This window comes from Sturnira hondurensis, unplaced genomic scaffold (genome assembly GCF_014824575.4).
Source record: "Sturnira hondurensis isolate 20B ecotype Veracruz unplaced genomic scaffold, ASM1482457v3 Scaffold0021214, whole genome shotgun sequence".
Classification (NCBI taxonomy): Eukaryota; Metazoa; Chordata; class Mammalia; order Chiroptera; family Phyllostomidae; genus Sturnira; species Sturnira hondurensis.
In genome coordinates this window covers 3,226,502-3,251,130 of record NW_028093845.1, presented here as the reverse complement: position 1 = coordinate 3,251,130, position 24,629 = coordinate 3,226,502, and the positions used below count along the sequence as shown (strand labels likewise).

The 24,629-nt window shown below is 37.9% G+C and overlaps 2 protein-coding genes across 5 annotated transcripts in view; one reads left to right on the top strand and one right to left on the bottom strand.

Moving 5' to 3' along the window:
- The window catches only part of LARP4B (La ribonucleoprotein 4B), a 79,676-nt gene that overhangs the window by 33,513 nt on the left and 21,534 nt on the right, over positions 1-24,629 (bottom strand). For all 4 annotated transcript variants that reach the window (XM_037031952.1, XM_037031956.1, XM_037031954.1 and 1 more), the window contains 4 exons: positions 14,373-14,507; positions 13,469-13,528; positions 1,033-1,183; positions 595-735 (listed from right to left, as the gene is read on the bottom strand). In XM_037031952.1, the coding sequence (XP_036887847.1) occupies positions 595-735; positions 1,033-1,183; positions 13,469-13,528; positions 14,373-14,507 (487 nt within the window). The remainder of the gene's footprint in view (positions 1-594; positions 736-1,032; positions 1,184-13,468; positions 13,529-14,372; positions 14,508-24,629) is intronic.
- On the top strand, positions 18,900-19,656 carry LOC118977171 (COMM domain-containing protein 6-like). The gene has a single exon (XM_037031957.1). It carries the CDS (start codon positions 19,399-19,401, stop codon positions 19,654-19,656), a length of 258 nt encoding a protein of 85 aa, XP_036887852.1. The 5' UTR covers positions 18,900-19,398.

Sequence of the window (24,629 nt, the reverse complement as noted above, 5' to 3'; positions counted from 1 at the left end):
TTAAATGGCCCTTTAAAAAAAACAACTTCTTTTGGACTTGACTCTCAATTTCACATTAATATTCCCTGTCTGTGCTCTCACATTTTGCCCCATGGTAGATCTACTGCTTCTCTCAGTTCAATGGGACTCGCATTATAGAAAGTGCTCAGGTCTCACACTCTTTCTGTGATGTCTTCCCCGACCAAAACACCTCATCTCTGTCCACAATGGAATGAGTTTAAAGTAGGATCAAAGGAAGTAATGACAAGCATATTGTGCAGAGAAATATTTAACAAGCTGAATTTTTAAAAGCAACATAAGCCCTAGCTGGCGGCCCAGGTGGTTGGAGCATTGTCCTATAGACCAAAAGGTCGTGGGTTTGACTCCTGGTTAGGGCACACGCCCAGATCGTGGGTTCAATCCCTGGTTGGGGCATGTTCAAGAGGCAGCCAATTAATGTTTCTTACCCACATTGATGTTTCTTTCTCCCCCCCCCATTCCTCTCTCTAAAAAAGCAGTGGGGGAAAAAAACCCTCCAGTGAAGATTTAAAAAAAAAAAGCAACATAAAATAAGCCCTTACTCTAGATGACAATGATTTCATAAAGTATCTTTACCTGTCTCGCTGTTTTCAGGCAGAGGTTCATATTCTGAGTGATCCAAAGCCAAAGTGTTCATGGCTGTTTGATCCGGCTCCTGTAACTCTGACAGTGCTGCATTCTCATGACTTTTGTCACCATCACCACTGACATCCAATTCTGTAATTAGGAATTTTACCCCAAAAGGAAAGGTTAAAAGAGTAACCTTCTCTTAAAACAAAACAAAAATTTATATTTGCAGTTACTTCAATTTTTTAAGTTGGTGGTGAAAGATCACACGGCTCTTAAATAGTGTCACAAACCAGGATACAAATGTAATTAACAATTTCTTTTTTTAAATTTTATTTTATTTTAGTTGTTGTTCAAATACAATTTCTTCAAGATGGATTAAAAGGAAAACAAAGACCAAGCCTAAAGAGCAAAGCTGCTTCTCATGGCGTTGGGCTCACCACTCACCCTCCTGGCCATAGCTGGGGCACTGGTCAGGCGTGTCCTCCCAGGCTGCACTCACACTACCATCCGCTGAGCTACCTGCCTCCAAATGTAACACTGGCGTCCCCCATACTTTTGCATTGGGGTTTAGTTCCGAAACCTTGGCTGTTGGTACCTAAGAAAAAAATTGATACATACATTTCTATCCAAATTCTAATAAAACACAATTGTACTTATTCAGAGTTAAAACATATCTATGTAAGAGAATTTATGCTGAAAAGGCTGAGCCTATCTACACATACTTGGGGGATGAAATCAGGGGTAACAGTAACAGAAGTGGATGCACTCAGAACTCAACTCAATTTATCATTACAGTCTAAGTTCCTACTGTGCAAGGCTCTCTAGAGACATGTAACAGAAAAATAACTGCTGATCCAGTTATCATCTCTGCCCTAGACTACCCAACACAATTTCCAGAATTGCAAATTTAAACAGAACACAGATGGATAAAATTTGAAGATAAAGTTCACATAAGCAAAGGATGTAGAAAATGAAAGTTCCTCCATAAACAAAGGTCTGTCAGAGGGGGGCCTAATGTGGCACCTCTGGGACCCTGCTCATTCCCAGGATCACTGGCCTCCTACTGTCCAGACACACCCGACACTTCCACTCCATTTGTCCAGAACACTCCCCCTGATACTCACATGCCTCCCACCTTCACCTCCTTTAGGGACTGGTGAGACCTTTTCCAGGGCACCTTATCAAACCTATAACCACCCTAACTTTTCTTCTGCTCACAAACCTTGAGCAGCTCCACAAGTCTAAGGAAAAGGAAAAGTTAATGTCATCTCAAGGACAGCTGTTCCCCAAACTAACTGCAGTTCTGCTGCCACAATCACTCAGGAATCCCAGCCAAATTATACACCTTTTCCCAGCTACCAGAGGTGACCCCACTGTATAGGGGTCAGAGCTTCTAAAGGGAGGACCAGGGTCCTGGTCCTAGGAGCCTTCAAACAGTGCCCTAGCAAGAGCTCTGAGCTGGATGTAGCCTCACTGCACAGGCCCATAGAGGTACACATATCACCCAACGAGTTCTCCTAGTGTGCACATGGTCAAGATAAGCAATCAAAGAAACCACATGTGAATTAACAATTTTTTAAAGATTTTTAAAATTTATTTTTAGAGAGGGGAAGGGAGGGAGAATGAGGGAAACATCAATGTGTGGTGGCCTCTCGACAACCCCCTTCTGGGGACCTGGCCCACAACTTAGGCATGTACCCTGACTGGGAATTGAACCAATGACTCTTTGGTTTGCAGGCTGGCACTCAATCCACTGAGCCACACCAGCCAGTGCTGAATTAACAATCTTAAAAAGACAAAACAAATTTATTCTGACTAAGGTAATTAAAGTTTGCAGTGAAACACAAGTATTTTGGAAATTGATAGCAGAGGCTGATGTGGTTAAAACCATGATATCTATTTTATTCATACATAGGAGGCAAGGACAATGAACATCATGCCCACAAAACCAGATGCCTCAGTGAGTGCCTACCTGGAACTCTTTTTTATGTTTTAGGTATTGGTGAAAGCGCAAAGAACTGGGCCTCCCCTTTCCTTTAAGCATTCTATACTCAAGAAGCACTAAGTCTTTAATCCCCTTTCTTACACGGTGCCTACAACTTTCAGTTCATGTTGGCCTCTGCTTCTGTACAGGGTATTTTTCTATTTGTCTCTCTCATCCCCCTATGTCTCCAATAAACACTTCCAAATGCTCAATAAGTGCCAGGTATAGCAGGAAGCCAACAGGATGGAACAAAGCAGACACAGCCTTCATAAGCAAAGAGCAATGTAGCAGGTATTCGCATCTAAGACACCAGTACTACCTGCATCAGCATTCACACCTTTACCATTTGCTCTTTCAAATAACTCATTCCTCTACTCTTTCCTTTTCTAGCACTTGTGTATACCCCTCTTTCTAATTATAACTGCTCTCTTTCCACCATGCAACAACACACACCAAGTTCCCCTAGGTGAGTACTCTTCCATTCAAGGAGCTGACTCCCCTGACCTCTGGCACATACTATATATTCTCTTAACTCCTAATACCAACCAACGCAGGTCTTTTCCATTTTTAGCACTTTTTGCAGCTGCCTGTACTACATCACCAATGTACATTTTGAAGTTCCCCAGTACAGATCACTTTATTCTAGAGGTGAACAACACTCTGAGAGCCTCAGGCCCACGGGAGGCTTGTCTCCCACAGAGCTCGCACTGCTAGAATGTGCCTGGTCCGTCTTTTCCACAAGCCCACAAATTCTGCGATGTCCATTTGGTTCACCAATGCATTGCTAACACCTAGCAGTTCTGAATTCAGTACACAGGTGCTTGAGAAATATGTTGAATGTTTAATAAAGTAATAATATAGAAAATTATATTTTCCACTATTTGACAATCTGTGCAAGTTTTTTTTGCCACATCCAAATAGAACCATATACCCTCATGTAACTGACTACTTTATAAGTAGTAGACATGCAAATCCAAATCAATTATTAGGGACTTCACAATTATAAGCAATTAATCAGTATTCCAAAGATACTCTGAGATGTGACAAAGAATGAAAAGAGGGAGACTTATAATTAAGACCTAATGACATGACAACTAACGCTGGAGAGTGTGCTAGGTGCCAAGATATTCTATGTATTTACCTGTATTTAATCATGACAAACCTATCAGGTAGTAGCAACCACTACCTCCAATTCACAAATAAGAAAACCAAGGCAGAGACAGGTTAAGTAACCTGACCCCCAAAATGATGGTAATCAGAAAACAGTGGTGTAATATTAGCAAAAAAAAAAAAGAAAACACCTACCAAGAATTCATTAACTTTCTGTCATTTACATAAGAAATAACTTATTGAACTTATTTCTTTGAAATGTGGTTATTCTCTTACAATTCTCTTACAATCAATGGAATGCCAAGTGATTATCGACAACTCAAGTTTCACCTGCTTGGCCAACTAAGACTTAGCCACCTGACTCTTATTTTTCCACTGAAAATCATGGCTAAGCAATGATCATTACAACCAGAAGTGAGGTGACCTTAAAAAGCATGTTTTGAAGAATTTCACATAAATGACCAATGTTATTCCTTGGAGAGTACAGCATCCCTAAATCTGATACTAAAAAATTTCTTTTACCCCCTAAAAACAATGCTCCATTAAAAAAATAACCTAGCAGTTCATAAATTAGTTTTTTTCTCAACAGGAGACAGAATGGTCCCATTCACAAATTACCAAGTAGAAATCAGACTAACTAGTATCAGAGGAAGGGAAAGGCAGGTGGAAAACATAAGATAAGTAAGATAATAAGAGGAAAGAAAAACATGTACATTTATTTCAAATTAGCTCAGATTTCCTGGATTTGCCATTAAGTAGGCTTAATAATTCAAAGCAATTCACTGGCATTAGAGTCATGCAGCCCCTGTACCTCTGGTTCTTGATTTATAAAATGGAGTAACAACTGCTATATATATAGATTACTATTAAAAAATATCAGTACAAGCACTATGAAAACTGTAGCTCTGAAAAACAAGTAACTACCCTTAAATGTAGTATGTTAAATTAGAATGTTCTTTGGGTGTACCTCATAATGGAAAAGCTGATTCAGAACAGTCCACATGTACCTCACTTAGAGGTAGAAGAGCAGGACAGCAACAGGACCCATGTGCATTCTACATTAATGTTCCAAACACTGAAATTAGCAGCCAATTGTTAATTATGCCAGTTTATGTAAACAATTACATGCATATAATTTAAAGGCCTAGTGGGTTTTTTTTTAGATTTTATTTATTTATTTATTTTTAGACAGAGGGGAAGGAAAGGAGAAAGAGAGTGAGAGAAACATCAATGTGTGGTTGCCTCCAGTGTGCCCCCTACTTAGGACCTGGCCTGCAACCCTGGCATGTGCCCTGACTGGGAATTGAACCAGCAATCCTTTGGTTCACAGGCCGCGCTCACTCCACTGAGCTACACCAGCCAGGGCTAAAGGCCTAGTTTTATAGTGTTTGACTCTATAATTATTTAAGAAACAAAACTAACTGGAACATAACTCTGGTAAAACTCCCAAATATATGGGCATGAAAAAGGAAAAAAAGGAGGTTAATGGATAATTATCTAAATTATAGGACTTAATTTCTGCATGTTTATTTCCCTATAATAGGCATTAACATTTACACTCTTTAACATTACAGTGCCTATTACCAAACATTTTTATTGCCTAATGCAACAAAAACACTAATAATAAACTATTGTTTACATAAATGAGATTTTGTTACAAGTACGCCCTTTCAATCATACATGTCCAAAAAAGGACTGCTTTAAAAGCAAGACTAACTTTCCATTTATTGATTTTGCATTTATTACAGAATTTCTACAAAGGTGATCCAATTAGCTACCTATTGCAGAATCATCTGTGAAGGTTCTTCCAAATGAGCAGAGCCTGAGCACCTTGGCCTGAAGAGCACTGCAGATGTTTCTGACAGAAGGGAGACAGAGCAAGATTCCAGAGCAAATTATACCCGAGTTAAACAGTTACCATACAAAGTAGCAGAAAGCACAGATTTAATTCATATACACACTGTAAGTGCAAACAACTTTAAACATCCACTGGGTCAAATGCTTGTTGTTCCAGCAAGAGGCTGGTGACAAGGAAGGACTGGGCATGTCAGCCTTCACAAGTACACACATGCAAAGTCCACAAACAAAAGATGATCTGCACAAAGCTGCATCTGACCACCAGCAGTCCAGCGTTAGTGCTAACAAGAGTTGACACAAAGTCTGACTATAACACACCAAACACTGAACTGAATTCACAGTCTCCAATACGAAAATACAACCAAAGCTTTACATAAAGATTCAAACAACTGCCCATTGTTTAGAACAAATCTTTGTTAATTTTAAGTTAAAAGCAATAAAAAAATTAGTGTATCACAGCACAATAATAAAAACTGATAAAAACTCATACTTACTAACTGTGCACCTCTATTTTGCCATCCCCAAATAATACCATCTTCTGCCACTGGTAGCTGATAAGGGAGCTTTTCCATCCAAAAGGAAGAGATCTCAAAGTCTTGTGGCTGACTGTGCAGGTCCCCACTAAGTATTTGTTCATCTTCTAGTGCACCGTTCACAACTGTGTTAGTCCACAGACAGCCCACCGGATATCTACAACCACCTGCCAGGCTTTCAGAAAACATCTGATTTGCCAACCCTCCTACAGGGTAATAGGAAAATTCATTCAAAAACGGGGAGTACAGTTCCTCTGGGAAGCTCTGCAAATCCCCCTTTAAGGGATTTTCAAATATATTTATAGGGTCTTCTGAGAATGATAAAACATGGTCCTCACTAGTTGGTACTACTATTTCTTTGCTGTCACCTGGGTTGACAGGAACTGCCTGCAGTACTTCATGAGGAATAGCTGTATGTCTGTCCACTTGGGCAGGATCCACAACAGCCAAGCAAGAATAACCAGCAGGAGTGTCACATAATTCCATTTCTCCAAAATTTGCCCTCGAACTTCCCACAAAAACCACTTCACTGTTTAATGTAGGTCTATTAACTGCAGCTGTGGCATTCCTTTGTGCACATATGCTTGTCCCACATGGACTTCTGCAGTAGCTACTGCTGGAGTCACTGTTGTCTCTTTCCCTGTAAGGCCCCTCCTCCACCTCCTTCCCTATGAGTTTTGGTTTGTGCCCTGTCACTGCACCAGTACCTAAGGCATCAGAGACTTCAGTGGATGTGCAGGAAACCTGCTCCTGTTCTGGACCTTCATCACATTCACAAGAGCTAGTCTCCTCTGCTCCTGACAACTGCGTACCTGAACTTGCAGATGGTACAAGATGAAGATCTTCATGTCTGCAGTTATTCACTCTGCAGGTTTCATGTTTGTCTATTTGATTTGTTTCAAAATCAGGGGGGGTTGTTATACTAGAACTAACACAAGCCAATACACCCTGATGGGGCACTACTTTGCACTTTAATTTATTTGTTTCCCAGTAAAAGATTGTTTTAGAGTCTAACTTGACATTTTCTGTATCATTTTTACTTGTCTCTCTCTGATTAGCCTTTAGCGGTTGTTTTTCACCATTTCCTACTTTGTGAGGGCCATGTCCTAAACTCTTCACACACAGTTCATCTTCCATTTTATGATTCAGGCCTGTTTCACTCTCTTCTTCTTCACTGAAGGTGAAAATAAATGCAGAGGACATAAAGTTACTCTGAATACATTTGGGGCCATCCAAAGTCTCACTGTTCAGGGGCATTTCCTGTGAACTCCTGAGGTCTGAGGTGTTTGTTCTTTGACATAAGCCCTCCACGTTTGTTGTTCGCACTGCACAGGTTAAATCACAGATCTGAGCATGGGCCATGCTGGCCCCAGTATCTGCACACTGATCCTCTTGACTCAAAGATCTCCTTTCAAAAACCCTTGTACCATGATCCTCATCTTGGTAAGATGAACTATTTTCAGGCTGCAAAGCCAATTCTCCTTCACTCACAAGCTGGGTGCTCCTAGTTCTTAGGTTTTGATCACCACTGTACTGCCTCTCCATCATCGCTGGCCCCAGGTGTTCAGGTTTGGGATCACCACATCTGTTAGCTGCTGCTTCTTGGAAAATTGGGTGAACAGGAAGACACTCATTTCCAAAGCTCACTGAAGTGATACATCTTTTTGAGTTGTCTGATCTGTTAACATCTAAATTGGAACAATCACTGTCTTTCACAGATTTTATAAAGTTCTTTTCTCCTACTTTTTCAGAGCTTAAACTCTGATCTACACTAGCTTTTACAGTCCCAAATTCACCATTTTGTTCAACATTGGAAGTGTCATTAATTAAATTAACATGTAAGTCACCTATTGGACTGACTAGTGCTGAGCGATGGCTCTCTTCTTCAGGGATGGCACACATGCATTCTAGTGAGTCAGTGTCTATGTTAGTATTTGATTCAGGTATTCTGCCAACATTAAGTGAGGCACCACTTTCTGCGTAATCTTTAGAGAAGCCAGTGTAAGTGTCTGCCCTTAACGACTCAGCCTGCATGTCACCAGTGTCTACTTTACATGATAGGTCACTGTCAGTTGAAAGTTCAGAACTAGGCTTCATTTTCTCATTAGAGACTTCCTTCATTTCAGTAGGACCCTGCAGGCCATGAGAAGATAGCTTTTCCTGCGGTGTCTCTAAGTTGCCCAGACCTTGGGCAATGTTATCTGAAGGCCAGGCCCCTCTGCAAACCCCCTCAAAAGTGACAGCTGAGCGGCTCTCTTCTGTTGCAGCTGCTCCACACCTGCGTGCACACGGCCTGCCGTTACTCTCCAGACTGCCAGGATCTACAACAGAGATACTGTAAAACTCGTTCTCTCTCGAATTCCAGCATTGCTTTTGATCCACACAAATGGGGTTAGCACCCTTCATCTCCCTACCAAACACACCTAAAGCATTATTCTCACTATCACAACTGATGTGAACATTTTCTGCAATTTCTTTCTCTACAACAGAGCTTTTACAAGTGGTGAAGTGATGGCACAGATGATTATTTACAAGGGCTCCGTCCTGAACACCCTGGTCAGAAGTCTCCAGGACATGTGAAAGACACCCGTCCTCTTTAGAGCCAACACCTGCAGAGAAACCCCATGTGCTATCGGCGGTGTCCACACGCATACCCTTGCAGACAGTCTCACAGGCCTGCTCAACGGCAGCAGTACCTGAATTCTTGTCAGTCTCATCCAAATTTTCATACCTAGCTAGAAACTTATACATTAAAGAAGAAATAGAGTTGAACAACTGTCTCGGCCTGTGAGCCCGTTTGTGCCCAGATCTCACAAATACCCTCGGCCACGTATCAGTCTGAGCAGCTGCCCTGCTGGCTCCATGTTCAACACTGTACAGCTCCTCACCTCCCAACGTATCAAATAATGCAGATAAAGTATTACTTATCTTATTCTCCGGTTCCTTCTCTTCCACAGATTTTTGTAACAGGCCAGTTTTTTCATTGTCATTGTCACCACTTAATTCTTTGCTGAAACAACAGCCCATGTTCAAAAGTTCAAACACTCACATCACAATGCCTGTCACTGTCTAACTCCACAAGTGCGCCTCATACTAACTCTCCATGGTTTCTGATGAGATGCCAACACCCAGACACCAAAAATAGCCCCTTGCACAGCAGTCACATGTCCCCGCCACTCAAATCCAAAATCCTAATTACAACAGTCCCTGCCTAACACAATCCTACTTACTCCATGCACTAAAACGCAAACAATACATGGAACCCAAAGACTCTTAACAGCAACAAAAATTTTCATATTATTCTTCTTACTCTCATAAACTCAATTAAAAAGTAATTTATATTATTATCCCAGCCTGAAGAAGGAAGTTCAGAACTCTGCTTTTTCTAGTGTTTCAGCATTCTCTGAACTGAATTTCATGAGATGAAAGCAACCAAAGAAGCTTGGTTAGCTTATATAGTACACAAGGGAAAACAAAAATAAAAATTTGCTCTTTAAAAGTTAGAGGTACTTATACCTAATTTTCTGCAAGAAATAACAGCTGTAGGTATTAAGAAATAAAACTGCTAGGCACAAAATTGTAATGGTGTCTGTCAGAGGTGGATGTTGAAGTGTTTATGGTAAATGGCATGTTTTCTAGGATTTACTTTATTTCAAGAAGTAAATACATAACTTTTTTGAAGTATGTTTGTAGATGGGAGAAAAAGATGTAACAAAGTAGCAAAACATATATATATATGTTTATATATATATATAAACATATATATAAACATATATATAATAGTTTTTTTCTATATCAAAAATATAGTGAAACATCTATTTGTTTATTTCAAATTTACATCTCAGGCTCCAACTTCTCTACTGCAGTCCAACTGGCCTCACCTGCCCACTTCATTGTTCGCTTGAATTTCTGCCAGGTAGATTTTCCCTTCACACACCTTTACTTCTCCAGTTTTTTCCATCTTATAATAAATGAAACCATTATCCATCAAATTGCTTCACTAACCTTATTTATCTTCCCCCCCAACCCCAACATCTCCAACATCCAATCCACGAAGTAGTTTGGTTGAATCTACCTCCAAAGTAAATCTGAACTCCATTCATTCTTAGTCTAAGCCACCACCATTTCTCTCAACTTCATGACATACTAGTTTTTAAATTTGGTTTCTTTGCTTCCATTCTTGACTCACTATAATCCATTTTCTTAATATAATGAGGTCAAAATAATGTTCTTATAGTATCTCATACTACTCCCCCCCTAACATCCTCCAGCTTTACTCCAAATTAATTTCAACACTTAGACAATGCAAATAGTTGCCAAACAGATGACAAGAGCTGGGTTTTGTTTTTGGTATTGCTTTCTACTTGTTTCTGCTTTTCAATGAAATATCAGATGCCAAAGAGGAAGTATCTTATCTTGAGTTTTGGATTCTGAAGCCAGGTTACCTAGGATCAGACCCTGGTTCTGCCAAGTTCTAGCTGAGTAATCTTGAGGAAATTACTTAAGCATCCTCAGGTCTCAGTTCCTCTAGTTAGGATCACTTTTTGGTGCTCACTAATTGGCTACGATTACAGTTATTACTCAAAAATTTGGGGAGGGGGGAAGAGAACAGAGGGCAGTATGATCAATATGATTGATACTACCACCAAATAAATGCATATCTGGTCCTGAATTACGCATTTATTTGGCCATCACTATGGTGATTCTCCTCTGACTCACACCACATTCAATTCAGGGAAAAACTAAATCTTAAAGACTGGTTCTTAAATCAGTCTTCAGGAATGCTAAGCATACTCATTGCCAATCATAATTGCATACTACTGAGCATCAATACTCAGAGCCACAACACGAACTAAGATGTCTACAGATTCAGTGTGCCATAAGTAACGCCATTTAGAAAAATGGTCAGAGTAATGCCATTGATAATAGCAAGAAAAAATAAACAATGCAAATGTCCCCCAAAACAAATGGCTAAAGAAATGAAGGCTTGTTGATATAAAGAAAGCACTGTAGGCCAAGTACAAAGAGATACATAAATGAACTCATGCTATGTGGGAAAAATGAGGTGAAGTATATATGTACTGATTACAAATCTTTTAAAAATGGGTGTATACTTTAATAAGACTTTTATTTTCTGTAAAGATGCTTAAGTTTGTTATAATGTTTTAAAGGACACACATGCTGTGAACCAGGATGGTCTCTTAGGGTACCTTCCAACTTAAGTATTTAACAATCCTATGAAAACCTGAAGTGTGTACCACACTCTAAAACTGGTAAATAGTATATGTGCAATTTACCAAATCTGGTGTCAGAGATATGATCTACGCAAGGAATGCCAGGGGTGCTGGGTAGCGGGACTGGACCAAGAACTCACCACATGATATTCTGTTATGGCCATTAACTCTTAAAAATAACAAAGAAAGCACTGCAAGTACTACTAGTTGCAAATTATTTCTCCACAAAAATGAAATATTAAATTCTGTTCTAGAGAGGTCTTATTTCAACAGTTCTCACCCACAAGTAATTTAAAGAAACAAAAGAAGCAAACAAATGCCCTCACAGAATCCAAAATCTGGTTTTATGTCCAGCAACAGGTTTTAAAGACATGTGAATATTAAGCTGTACTTCAAATCAACCACTGGGAAGAAGATTTGTTCTTAAAAAAAAAAAAAGGAAAAAAAATTTAAATCCTTCAATGATTCCTGTATAATTTCCCTCTTACACCACTAGAAGACTTACATTTGGGTTTTCAATTACTTAAAATATTACAAAATTCATTTTTAATAAAATCAATGTAAAATATAATATGCAAAAAAATCCTACACACATCATGGAACAACAACAACAGTGAAATACAATAGTTTAGATGGGGGTGGTCCTCTATTTTTTAAGTCTTCCTTATTAAAAGAAGATAAACAATGTAATCTCTAATTTCTACATGAATTACTTATAATATGGAGAAATAGAGACGGTTTACTATAAATTTTGCGAGATTACTTTTAAATTTTTTACTTTTAATAAAAGAATTACTTGTTCAATTCTGTATAAGATGTATTAAGATCATTTACGAGATTACCAAGCTCAATCTGGAACTGGTCCAAATGTACCTGATATGTGCAGATGCAAATGGCACAAAGCAGGATTTAAACAACAAAAGAAGTCCATTTCCACAACCTCTGATTAATCACAGCTGAAATGTGGACCACTTTTCTTAGAGTACAACCTTTCTATGACTTGTATGCTTTAAAAACACAGGATATCAATATGTAAAGTAATCATATCTATACAATAGGTTATCCGTGATCCATTAAAAACATCATAATAAATATCATGATATCAAATTAATACACAAGGCACAGTAGAACTATATACATAACACACAAAGNATGTGCAGATGCAAATGGCACAAAGCAGGATTTAAACAACAAGAGAAGTCCATTTCCACAACCTCTGATTAATCACAGCTGAAATGTGGACCACTTTTCTTACAGTACAACCTTTCTATGACTTGTATGCTTTAAAAACACAGGATATCAATATGTAAAGTAATCATATCTATACAATAGGTTATCCGTGATCCATTAAAAACATCATAATAAATATCATGATATCAAATTAATACACAAGGCACAGTAGAACTATATACATAATACACAAAGAAGCCAGAAGAGAATATAAAATATTGACATCTACTATACCCATCTGGGTCTTCTCTACCCTTTTGGGAAAACATCAACATTTTCTAGTTATTTTACAATAAATATTTGTTATAAGGAAATATCTGTGAGCCTCCACTGTGATATCTGAGGGAGGACTCCCAAAACATGGGATTATCTTTGGGAGGACAGGCCCTTGTAGTACAGACTTCGCCCACTAGGCGAGTGTTTTAGAAACCTATCTGTATCAGTGTACCAGCTGGCGTTGTTTGTGAGAGGTTGTGTTCGACTTCAGGGAATTTTTTTGGAAGACTTGTTCAGTGCATTTGCCCATTTCATGATAGGTGATTTACGAGCACACCTGTCTGCCCCACACCTGAGTGCTCAGCAGTTTTTGAGCAAAAATGGCATAACCATGTGCCCCACCATCCCCATTCATCTGATCTTGCCCTGAGTGACTTTTTTTTGTTTCCCCAATGGAGAAAGTCCTCAAAGGGAAACATTTTGCCAAGGTGGAAGAGGTGAAACAAAAAATGGCAGAAGCACTAAAAAGCACCAAAATCGACAAGTTCAAAAACCTCTTTCAGGCAGTGTAAAAAAAAACCTCTTAATAGGTATTCGACATCAAATTGAGAGTACTTTGAAGGTGACTGCAGTTTAAACATGTAAGAATACATAATTTTTCATAAATAAATTCCTGGGTTTTTTTTGATTCCCCTCATATCTCAAGACTGAATTACCTGACTCAAAGCTGGGATGGAGCTTGTCTGAGAAGTGGTTTGAGGTATGGGACCATTCATCTGTAAAATTGAAAACATCAAACACACCATCACTACAATGTAAAGAAACATATTTTCAAACCACAATAATTGAGCAAAACAAAACCCACTGAGAAAAGCACATTTTTATGTAACAAAGGAAATGCAGTGAGATATTCAGAGCAACGTAGGAGCCTTGAAATTTAAAGTATGTTGAAATTCTGACTGAACACTATAAGTAAAATTCTTTGTAGTTTCAATGAGGAACAAATTTTAAATTCTACTTTTCCCAAAGCCATTCAGAAACCTTAAATATTACTACTTCACATGATAATATCTTACAATAAATGAAGGCAGTCAAAAAAAGTTTATATTACAATCTTAATTAATTCTTTCACAACATACCAGTGCAATGGCTATGTTATAAAAGTATTTCTAAATCACTGTGTTTTCTTGGTGATTTAAAATCTAAGGCTTTGCCCTGGCTGGACAGCTCATTTGGTTAGAGCACCATCTCAGTATGCCAAGATTGTGGGTTCAATTCTGGGTAAGAGCACGTACAAGAAGCAACTGATATACGCATAAATAAGTGAAACAATAAATTGATACTGATGTTTCTCTTTCTCTAAAATCAATAAATAAATTTTTAAAAACCCAAAGATTTAAGTACCTGGCGCTATTAATTGCTATTTGTTTTTCCTATTTCCTAGTGGTTAAGTTGCCTCTACTAAGCTACTCATACATTTATTCAGAATGTAACACCTACATTTAGGTAGTAAGACATGCCAGTGTTACTGTTTTGATTTACACATGAAATCCATATAAAATCTGTTACCAGAAAAAAGGGAGATGCACATGGCCATCTCGGCCTGGGGCACGCACTCACCAGATGATCGCTGTCTTTCCCTTCCTGGACTCGCTGGCCCTGCGGTTCAGCCACGACCTTAGCGTCCTGATCAGAAGTCATGAGCTGTTTACTTTGAGGCTCCACTGGGAGAAGTCTAATGTTAACTGTAGGATACTGTAAAATGACAAAAACAGTAAATTCTAACTTGAAGTGCAGAGCAGAATTGATTCTTGAAATGAAATTACTAAGAAATTTTAAAATCCTCAAGTTGTCCAATACATGTTTATCCCCCTGGAGTTTAAGTAGTTCGGAGAAATCTGTATATTAAATTGCACCTTACTTACTTAAGAAATAACTTGGCTTTTTAAAAAAATAAGCTTCTTCTTCACAATAATTTGGTGACCATGATAATGTTCTAAGACTTAGAAACTAAACTCATTCATGCTCGTAACTCATATTTTAAAAACAGAAAAATTACAAAATTAATAAAACTCCAAGCTGGAATTTGTTAAATTCCCCTAACCCTAACACACACACACACACATATACATATATATATAATACACACCCACATACACACACACACATATATACACATATATACATATATATAAGACACACCCACATATATATATATATATACACACACACATATACACATATATATATAGTACTTTTGAATAGCTTCATTAATTTCCTTTATTCCAAGACAAGTTGTCAGAAGAAATAAGCAGTAATGAGTTAAAAAGAACCCCTCATAATTCTGAACTACAGGACTGCAAAGGTGCCTTTGCTACAAAGTATTCGCTTAACTTCATATATAATGCCTCTGATTTTCCCACATGGCTTATAAAACAACTGTGGTTCCAAAGGGATGAGAGTTTTCTTGACTTCCTATTATGAGCATCAGAACCAGGATTCTTGGACACCCAGGCCTGACTTCAGGCTACACTGCTTCACAAGATAAACACCTTGATTTAACACACATTATCTTTTTGGGCTCTTCTGAGTACTTGATAAAGAAATTTAAAAACTAATTTTTGTATCCCCGGTTAGTCATGTAGCTTTTTGTTCATGATGGTGCTCCTTATTCTTAATAACCTGCTCACGATTAATGCTCAAAACTCTGGTTAATGAAATAATCTGATGATCAAAGGCAATCTCATCCAATTGCCATGAGTATCATCAATCACACATACAAAAAAATCCCTTAAATGCTGTAAGATAGATTTAGAAATGGAAACGACTCTTCTTATGCATAAAGAAATGCATAAGACATATTAAATCAGTAACAAGAGGTCAGTGTTTTCCAAAATGTAAGACAAATGACTAGTATGTTAAATTGTAATAGAAACTGACATTAATTCTCACAAAGATGTAGATTGGCACTCAGAATGACAGGTCACAGAAGGTGGTACTATAGATGCTGTTACCACTATTAAATTCTAGACTTTTAAGCTTCTCAAAGGAAAAAAAAATATTTGGCTGAACACAATATATTATAGCAGAAAGGGAAAAAAAGAAGTAGAAAAGTTTTCACAAAGTTGGCAATTACTGGACAAGCAGCCTGCTTTCTTCCACACAAAAGGAGACAAGGCACACATTGGCCAAACTATGGCTTTATTTATTAAAACAAAAAGCAAGAGGGAATAAAAAGTTCTGGCCAAGATGGAGACGTAGGTAAATGCGTCACCTCCTCACACAACCAAAACAAAAACAACAACCAAGATAAGAACAAAAACAACCAGAACTGCCAGAAAAATCGAACTGTATGGAAGCCCAACAACCAAGGAGTTGAAGAAGAAACAAACTCCTGCCTGGCAGGAGGGGTGGAGGCGGGCAGCTGGAATGGAGAGGATGTGTGGCAAGGCAGCAGCTGGCAGACCAGGTGGTCCCACATTTGCATGAGGATAAAGCAAGAGAAACAACTGGGGAGTGAAACAGACCTCATGGCCCAAGATGCCAGTGTGGACAAAATAAAGACTCAGAACCTCTGGCTATAAAAAGCTGTGGGGGTTGTGGCAGCAGGAGAAAGCAACCAGCACTATTCCCCTTCAGACCCCTCCCCCACATACAGCTCCACACAAGTGAAGTGGGTTGCCCCAATCTAGGGAATACCAAAGGCTCCACCACTCACAACATAATAGGTGAGCTGAGACAAAGAAATATGGCCCAAATGAAATAAAAGATCAAAACTCCAGAAAGAACTAAGTGATGAGGGGACAGCCAACCTATCAGATGCAGAATTCAAAACACTGCTAATAAGGATGCTCACAGGAATGACTGAGTATAGCCGAAAAATAAAGGCAGAAGTGAAGATTATATAAAGTGAAATAAAGAAAAGTATACAGGGAACCAACAGTGAAGGGAAGGAAAATGGGACATGAGCCAATGATTTAGACAGAAGGAAAAAATAAACGTTCAACCAGAACAGAATGAAGAAACAAGAATTCAAAAAGTGAGGATAGGCTTAGGAACCTCCAGGACAACTTTAAATGCTACAACATCCAAATCATAGGGGTGCCAGAATAATAAGAGGAAGAGTAAGAAATTGAAAACTTATTTGAAAGTTTTCAATTTCTTACTTCCCCAATCTGGCTAAGGAAAGAGACATACAAGTCCAGGATGTTCAGACAGTCCTAAAAAAGTTGGACCCAAGGAAGCACATATCAAGGCACAACATAACAACATTACCCAAGATTAAAGATAAGAAAATCTTAAAAGCAGAAAAAGAAAAGGAGACACTCTCTTACAAAGGAGTTCTCATAAGACTATCAGCTGATTTCTCATACGAAACCTTATAGGCAAGAAGGGGCTGGCAAGAAATATTCAAAATCATGAAAAGCAAGAACTTCCACCCAAGATTACTCTATCCAGCAAAGCTCTCATTTAGAATGAAAGGGCAGATAAAATGCTTCCCAGATAAGGTCAAGTTAAAGGAGTTCATCATTACCCAGCCCTTATTATATGAAATGTTAAAAGGACTTATCTAAGAAAAAGAAAAAATATGAACACTAAAATGACAACAAACTTACAACTATCAACAATCAATCCTAAAAAAATAAAAACAAAAACTAAGGAAACAACTAGAACAGGAACAGAATCACAGAAATGGACATCACATGGAAGATTATCAGCGGGGAGGAGGAGCAGAGAATGGGGGACTAGGTACAGGAAATAAAAAGCATTAATGGTAAGTACTAATGGGGAGAAGTTAAGAAAAGTATAGGAAATGGACAAGCCAAAAAAGTTTTATGTACAACCCATGGATGTGAACTGAGGGGAGGAATGCTAGTGGGAGGAGGGTTGTAGGACAGAGGGTAATATAGGGGAGAAAAAAAGTGGGATACCTGTAATAGCATAATCAATAAATTATTATTTTAAAAAGAAGCATAATTGGTAGGTACAAAATAGACAGGAAGGGTAAGAATAGTATAGAAATGGAGAAACTAAAGACCTTATATATGTGACCCATGGAGATGAACTAAGGGGGGGATAGTGCTGGAGGGAATGGGGGCACTGGGCAGAGGAGGATAAAGGGAAGAAAAAGGAATGAGACCACTGTAATAGTATAATCAATAAAATATACTTAAAAAACAACCAGGGATGTAATCCTGATGGGATATTTCATGTTATTACAAGAATTACTCTATTTTCTTAGATGTGATTATGATGTTATAGTTATGTTTAATAAAGAAATCCTGCTCTGGCTGGTGTGGTTTAGTGGACTGAGCAACAGCCTGCGAATGGAAAGGTTGTTGGTTCGATTTTCAGTCAGGGCACATGCCTGGGTTGTGGGCCAGGTCTCCAGCTGGGGGCACGTGAGAGGCAACCGATTGATGTATCTCTCAAATGTTTCTCTCCTGTCTTCCTCACTCCCTTTCCTTCTCTCTAAAAGTAAATAAATAAAATCTAAAAATTGGGGGGGGGGGGGGGGGAAAAAACCCAGNGGGGGGGGGGGGAAGAGACCCTGCCTTTTTGAGAAGCATGTTGAAATATTTACTGGGGAAATAACACAATGTCTAGAATTTTCCTTAAAGTAGTACGTGTGGCAGAGATATGGGGCTTCACCATTACTTCTCCTGGAGAAGGAAGGGTATAGGATTCATGTTATGGTACTGTCTACTTTGGTATGTTTGTTCTTTAATACAAAGTAAACAGGGTAGCATCTCGGCCCAACAAAAGCAGTGGTCCTGATTTAACCCCTGCATTCTACCCATAAACAAATAATCTTCACATCATGCCACTATGGCTCTCAATTCCTGACCTGACATGCATACAGGTTTTTAAAAGTCCAACTACTACCCTACCAAGTTTGCCAATAGAAGGTGTTATTAATAGGGACATCTTTAAGCATTACAACAGATACAAAGCATTAAAATTAGATTTTACTATCAAATGTCTGAATCTAGAATAAGATTTAAAATACAATGATGATGCAAGTACTGAGAACCCCTCCAATAAGTAACAGTAACTTTTACTTGTTCAAGAAAGCAAAACCATTTTAAGACAGACTATAACTACTGCTCCTGGTATGGCTAAAAAGCAGGTCTCTACGTTGTAAAGAGAAATATGCAAGAGGGAAAACCTACCGCCAAACCAAAGTACTTTCTGGCTGAAGACGCAGTAGTCTGGAACCATGAGTGTTCAGAGACAGCCTCAACATAGCCTTAATGAATTGAACAAGAGGGGTTATTTCTCTGATTTTATTTCACACTCTGTACAAGAAAAAGCAGAGACAAAGCAAAGGGCCCTCCTCCCATTTGGTGGACTCTATCCTAGCAATACATTTTTCATCTCAGTGTCAAAGCTACACTGGAAAAGTTTTATCAACCTTATTAAATTCTTGGGAGAATATAGTTCTCTTAGCTCTGTTTCTAAATTCCTTTCACATATACCAGAAACACCTGTTTCATAAAACACTCAAAGCAATAAATCAATCTCAAATTTTACCAAATATCGAGTTGGTGGTATAACCATTCAGAGCATTATTCTAAGTGATTTTAAGACAGGTGGCCCAGGAAGCATCCACCTGAGTTGGTGGTACAAGCCCTGGACAATTGCTATGGAGAAGTCTATGGAGTCAAGGTGGAAAGGTAAGGCCAAGGTCACCAACAAGCTTCTAGATATTCAATGGAAACTGGGTATGGCTGTGAAGTCAGACAGCTGCAGATCACTTAAATATCCTTATGTTGCAGTAACGCAAAAAATGGCAGTTCATTCAGGCCACATAAAGAACAAGTCTTTTGAAATGACAATTCTACAGCTTCTGAATTTCCACAGACAGTTCAAGAAAATTGCTATAATTACTAAGCCTGTGTGAATATTGATTACTTGGTTAATAAATTGCCACCATCCATTTTCTGTAACAAAATTACATTTTTGCTTTTCCATTATTAAATTAAAAAATCAAACAAACAGGAATTAGATAAGTGGTGATCAATGCACAAGTTTGGGAATACTAAAAGCCACTGAATTGACACTTTAAAGGGTGAACTCAGTGGTATGTGAATTATATCTCAATAAAAACATAAGTCAGACAAAAGCTAGAAAAAAAAAGATGGTATTTGAACACAAGAGCCTAAAAATTCACCAAGAAATCTTAAAAAGCACTCAACTGGCTCTTTCCTTGGGGTAAATGTTGGTATTATCTTGAAACTAGTTTATTTTATATATTATACATAGTATCATAGGATAAAGTACAAATTCCATTAATTTTAAGTACTTAGATTATCAGCAAAAAAAAGAGATACAAACTTAAATAAACTGAGTAGATAGAATATATGTAATCTGTTATTTAGAAGTTTTTTTGGGAAACAGGATATATAACTTTTTAACTAAGCTACAGATTCCTCTTTCTTTAGCTTTCACCATTTTTTTTACTAATGTCCTCTTTGTACTTCAGGATCCAATTTAGCCTCCCACACTGCATTAGGTTGTCACTTCTCTTCCATTTCCTTCACATTGTGACAGTTCCTCCAGATTCCTTCATCTTTCATCTACACTTTACACTTTATAAGAGTTCTGGTTAATTATTTTGTAGAATGTTGCATGATTTGAGGTGAATACTTGGGACACCTTACCATGAAAGCAAGGAAGCTGTTAAAGAAAGACTCCTGTGGTCACGTCACGGGAGCAACAATAAAGGAGGACTCCTGATAATAACAGATGGACAATATGGGGATCAGAAAGCATCAATGGACAAACATAAAAATCCATGATAGTTCAAAGCTCTACCACCACACTGGTCACCTCTGGAGGCTGTTATGACACCATATCATTTTTCTAAGTATTACTAAAGGGAAACAATGAGTAGCCTGCCTTTTCCTGGATGACTGTTTCAGCATAACCAAATAGCTGATCAGGGCAAGTTGCTCCCTATACAGGAACCACAATTAGTAAGTAGAGAGTGAATGAGAGAATTGGAAAATCAAAACACTGCAACATCTAATGAAATAACCAAGGCACTGATCATTAACATCTGCTAAAACTAAGTGAGGGGCTGACAAGGAATTTTATAATGGGTGGATCAGATGGACGTTGACTGAAGCTACTTTTCAATCTTCTCACTAAAAATCAAATGAAATATTACATTCTTCTTGATGTTGTGAAAGAACACCATCTATAAAGTATTCTTGCAACAACAACAATAAAAAAGCCTTATTTAATCAAACCTCTAGATCTGACTCCCAACTTAAAGGAAATTCTGGGGCAACACATGTTAAATAATACCAACAGAAAGACATTAGCTAAATCCAAAATGTAGGGCATGCTACAAATCAGATGACCTCATTTCTATAGCAAATTTAAGACATAAAAAAATGGGAGATTTGTATTGCTACGAAATACAAAAGATTTAATCACAATAACCTTATGTAATGAGAACTGTACCTGCATTCAAAATCAAATAAATTAAAATGAAGTCTTTGACCAGAAAAATGGAATGTTGCCTAGGTAATAAAGGATATTATGGAATAATTATCAATTTCATTGAGTGCAATCAAGGTGCTGTGGCTATTTGTTTTAAATGGTATTACCTGTGAGAGATACAAACTAAAAGACCACAGGTAAAATTATACATCTGGAATTTGCTTTAAAATGTGCTAATAATTTTTTGTAAATTTAAGAAAAGAAAAAACAAAAATACAAGAATGCAGTAAGTTGACAATAGCTGAAACTAAATGGTGGGTACATTGAGAACTGCTGTACTAGTTTCTCTTTTTTTGTTAAAATCTTCCATAATAAAAAATAAAATCCCACTAGGATACAGTATGAATATACTTCTAAAACTTCATATATTTACATCTATTTAAAATCTGAATAAATAATTGAAAACCACGTAAACCATTTTATAAACAATGTTCAGAGCAGCTCTAGCACACACAAAAAGGAAAACTACAGAAAAGCAGAAACTAATGCATTTATATTAAATTATTTAAAATATTCACAAAAATAATATAAAATTTAAAAAGCTGGATATAAAATGGTAGACAACATAATTACAACAATGTTTAAAAAATTCACCAAACTAAAACTGAATCTTTTTTAAAAAGCAAATGAAACTTGAAGGAAATACACCAGACAACTAACAATATATAAGTGTGAAAACTCAAAAAACAGTGTTTTACTTGGTTGCATTCCTGTAGTTTCAATTTTTACAATACTTATTTTTATAATCACAAATACTTAAAAAAAACTCATCCAGCTTCCTGAGTCCGTGTTTACCCTTTAGGTCTAGCAGTGTCTTTCATAGAGAAGAGCAAGTACTGACCTAGGAGGAAATGTATCAAAATCCCTTCCTAACTGTTTGTCAATACACATAATAAAACTGTCATTCAGACCTGACTGGTGTGGCTTAGTGGACTGAGTGTCGATCTGCAGACCAAAGGGTCACTGGTTCAATTCCCAGTCAGGGCACAAGCCTGGGTTGCAGGCCAGGCCCCACTAGTGGCAGACAAGAAGCAACTACGCATTGAGGTTTCTCTCCCTCTCCTTCTTAATCCCTTCCCCTCTCTCTAAAAATAAACAAATAAAATCATTTTTAAAAAACTGTTATTCAGGCCTGGCTGGCGTACCTCAGTGGACTGAGCATGGGCTATGAACTAAAGGGTTGCAGGTTCGATTCCCAGTCAGGGCACAGGCCTGGGTTGCAGGCCAGGTCCCCAGTATGGGGTGCATGAGAGTCAACCATACATTGAAATTTCTCTTTCTTTCTCCTCTACCCCTCTCTCTAAAAATGAATAAATACAATCTTAAAAAACAAAACAAAACAAAAAACTGGTATTCAATCATCATGCCATTTTGTTGTGAAAGTGCACTATTCAGTTTTGTTCTTTAAGGCAGCGGATCTCAAAGTGTGTCTTGGGCTGTTGGGGATCCAAAAGACTCTTTCTGTGGCTCCACAAAGTTAAAACGACTTTCATTTACCTATTTCATTCTCTCCTCACAAAAGTGCCGCAGAGTTTTGGTGTAGTATCAAACAATATTCAAAGTTATATAAAAAGACATTTAAAATTCTATTCACTTTCCCAACTATGCATTTGTGTGAAGCCAGATTTCCTTCTCATATTTCAATCAAAATAGCACATTGTAAGAGAACAAATGCAGAGGCAGATCAGAATCCAACTGAGATTCTATTAAATCAGACATTAAGAAGACTTACAAAAACAACGCCACTCTCCCTATTAAAACAGTGTCTGTTTTGGAAAGGATTTCTATCTTTTCATAAGCAATGCCATTTATATATAATGGGGTTTTTATTATAATAAAAAAAAGATATTTTTAAAATTTGTTAGCCTTAACTTTGAGAGAGAGAGATCTTCAATGTTGAAAAGTATAAAAGGCCCTGAGATCAAAATGTTTGAGAACCACTGCCATAAGAAAGTAGCTCTGTTGGGCCCTGGCTGGTGTAGCTCAGTGGATTGAGCACGAGCCTGCAAACCAGAGGATCGCGGTTTGATTTCCAGTCAGGGCACATGCCTAGGTTGCAGGCCGGTTCCCTGCAGGCCAGTTCCCAGCAGGGGATGCATGAAAGGCAACCATACATTGATGTTTCTCTCCCTCTCTCCTTCCCCTCTAAAGATAAATATATAAAAATCTTTAAAAAAAAAAAAAAGAAAGTAGCTCTATTGGACAGAAACCTGGTGTTCATGGATGGAAGACATCTCATGTTCACATATAGGAAAACATGCTGCTCTTAAAACAGCAACACTCTCCAAAGCAATCTACAGAGTCAATGCAATCCCTACCAAAATCCCACCTGCCCTTTTTGCAAAAATTGATGGAAATTAATCCAAAAGACCTATGGAAGCACAGGGTACCCAGAACAGCCAAAATAATCTTGAAAAGAACAAAGTTGGAAAAGTCTAGCTTCTAATTTCAAAACTACCACAAAACTACAGCAATCAGTGGTGTGGTAATGGTACAGACACACAGATCAATGGAATAGAATTGAGAATTCAGAAATAAACCCTTACCTTTATGGTCAATTAATTTTCAAAAGACTGCCAAGACCATTCAATGGGGAAAGAATACTCTTTTCAAACAAATGGTGCCACAACATGCAAAAGAATGAGGAATTGCCCTGGCTGGTATAACTCAGTGGATTGAGCTCAGGCCTGTAAACCAAAGAATTGCGGTTGGATTCCCAGTCGGGGCACATGCCTGGGTTGCAGGCCAGTTCCCAGCAGGGGACACACAAGAAGCAACCACACACTGGTATCTCTCCCTCTCTCCTTCCCTTCCCCTCTAAAGATAAATAAATAAAATATAAAAAAATAAATAAAATTATTTTTAAAATTATTTTTAAAAAAGAATGAGAAACTTAGTAAGAACCTCAACATTATAAAAAAGATCTAGTCAGAAACAAAGGATTCATTAATTGAAATAAAAAACAATGTATAGGTAAACACCAGTGGAGTGGATGAAGCCAAGAATCACATCAATAATTGGGAACACAAGGAAGCAAAAACAAACAAACAAAAAAAACCAAAACAAAACAATCAATCAGAACAAGAAGAAAAAAGAACTTAAAAAAATAAGTAATAATAAACAGCCTCTGGGACAACTTGAAGAAGTCCAACATTCACATCATAGGGATGCCAGAAGAAGAGAAAGACCAAGAAATTGGATACCTATCTGGAAAAATAGTGAAGAAAAACTTCCCTAATTTGGTGAAGGAAACACACATGCAAGTCCAGGAAGCACAGAGAATCCCAAACAAGAGGTATGCAAAGAGGCCCTCTCCAAGACACATCATAATCGAAATGCCATAGGTAAGATAAAGAGAGAATCTTA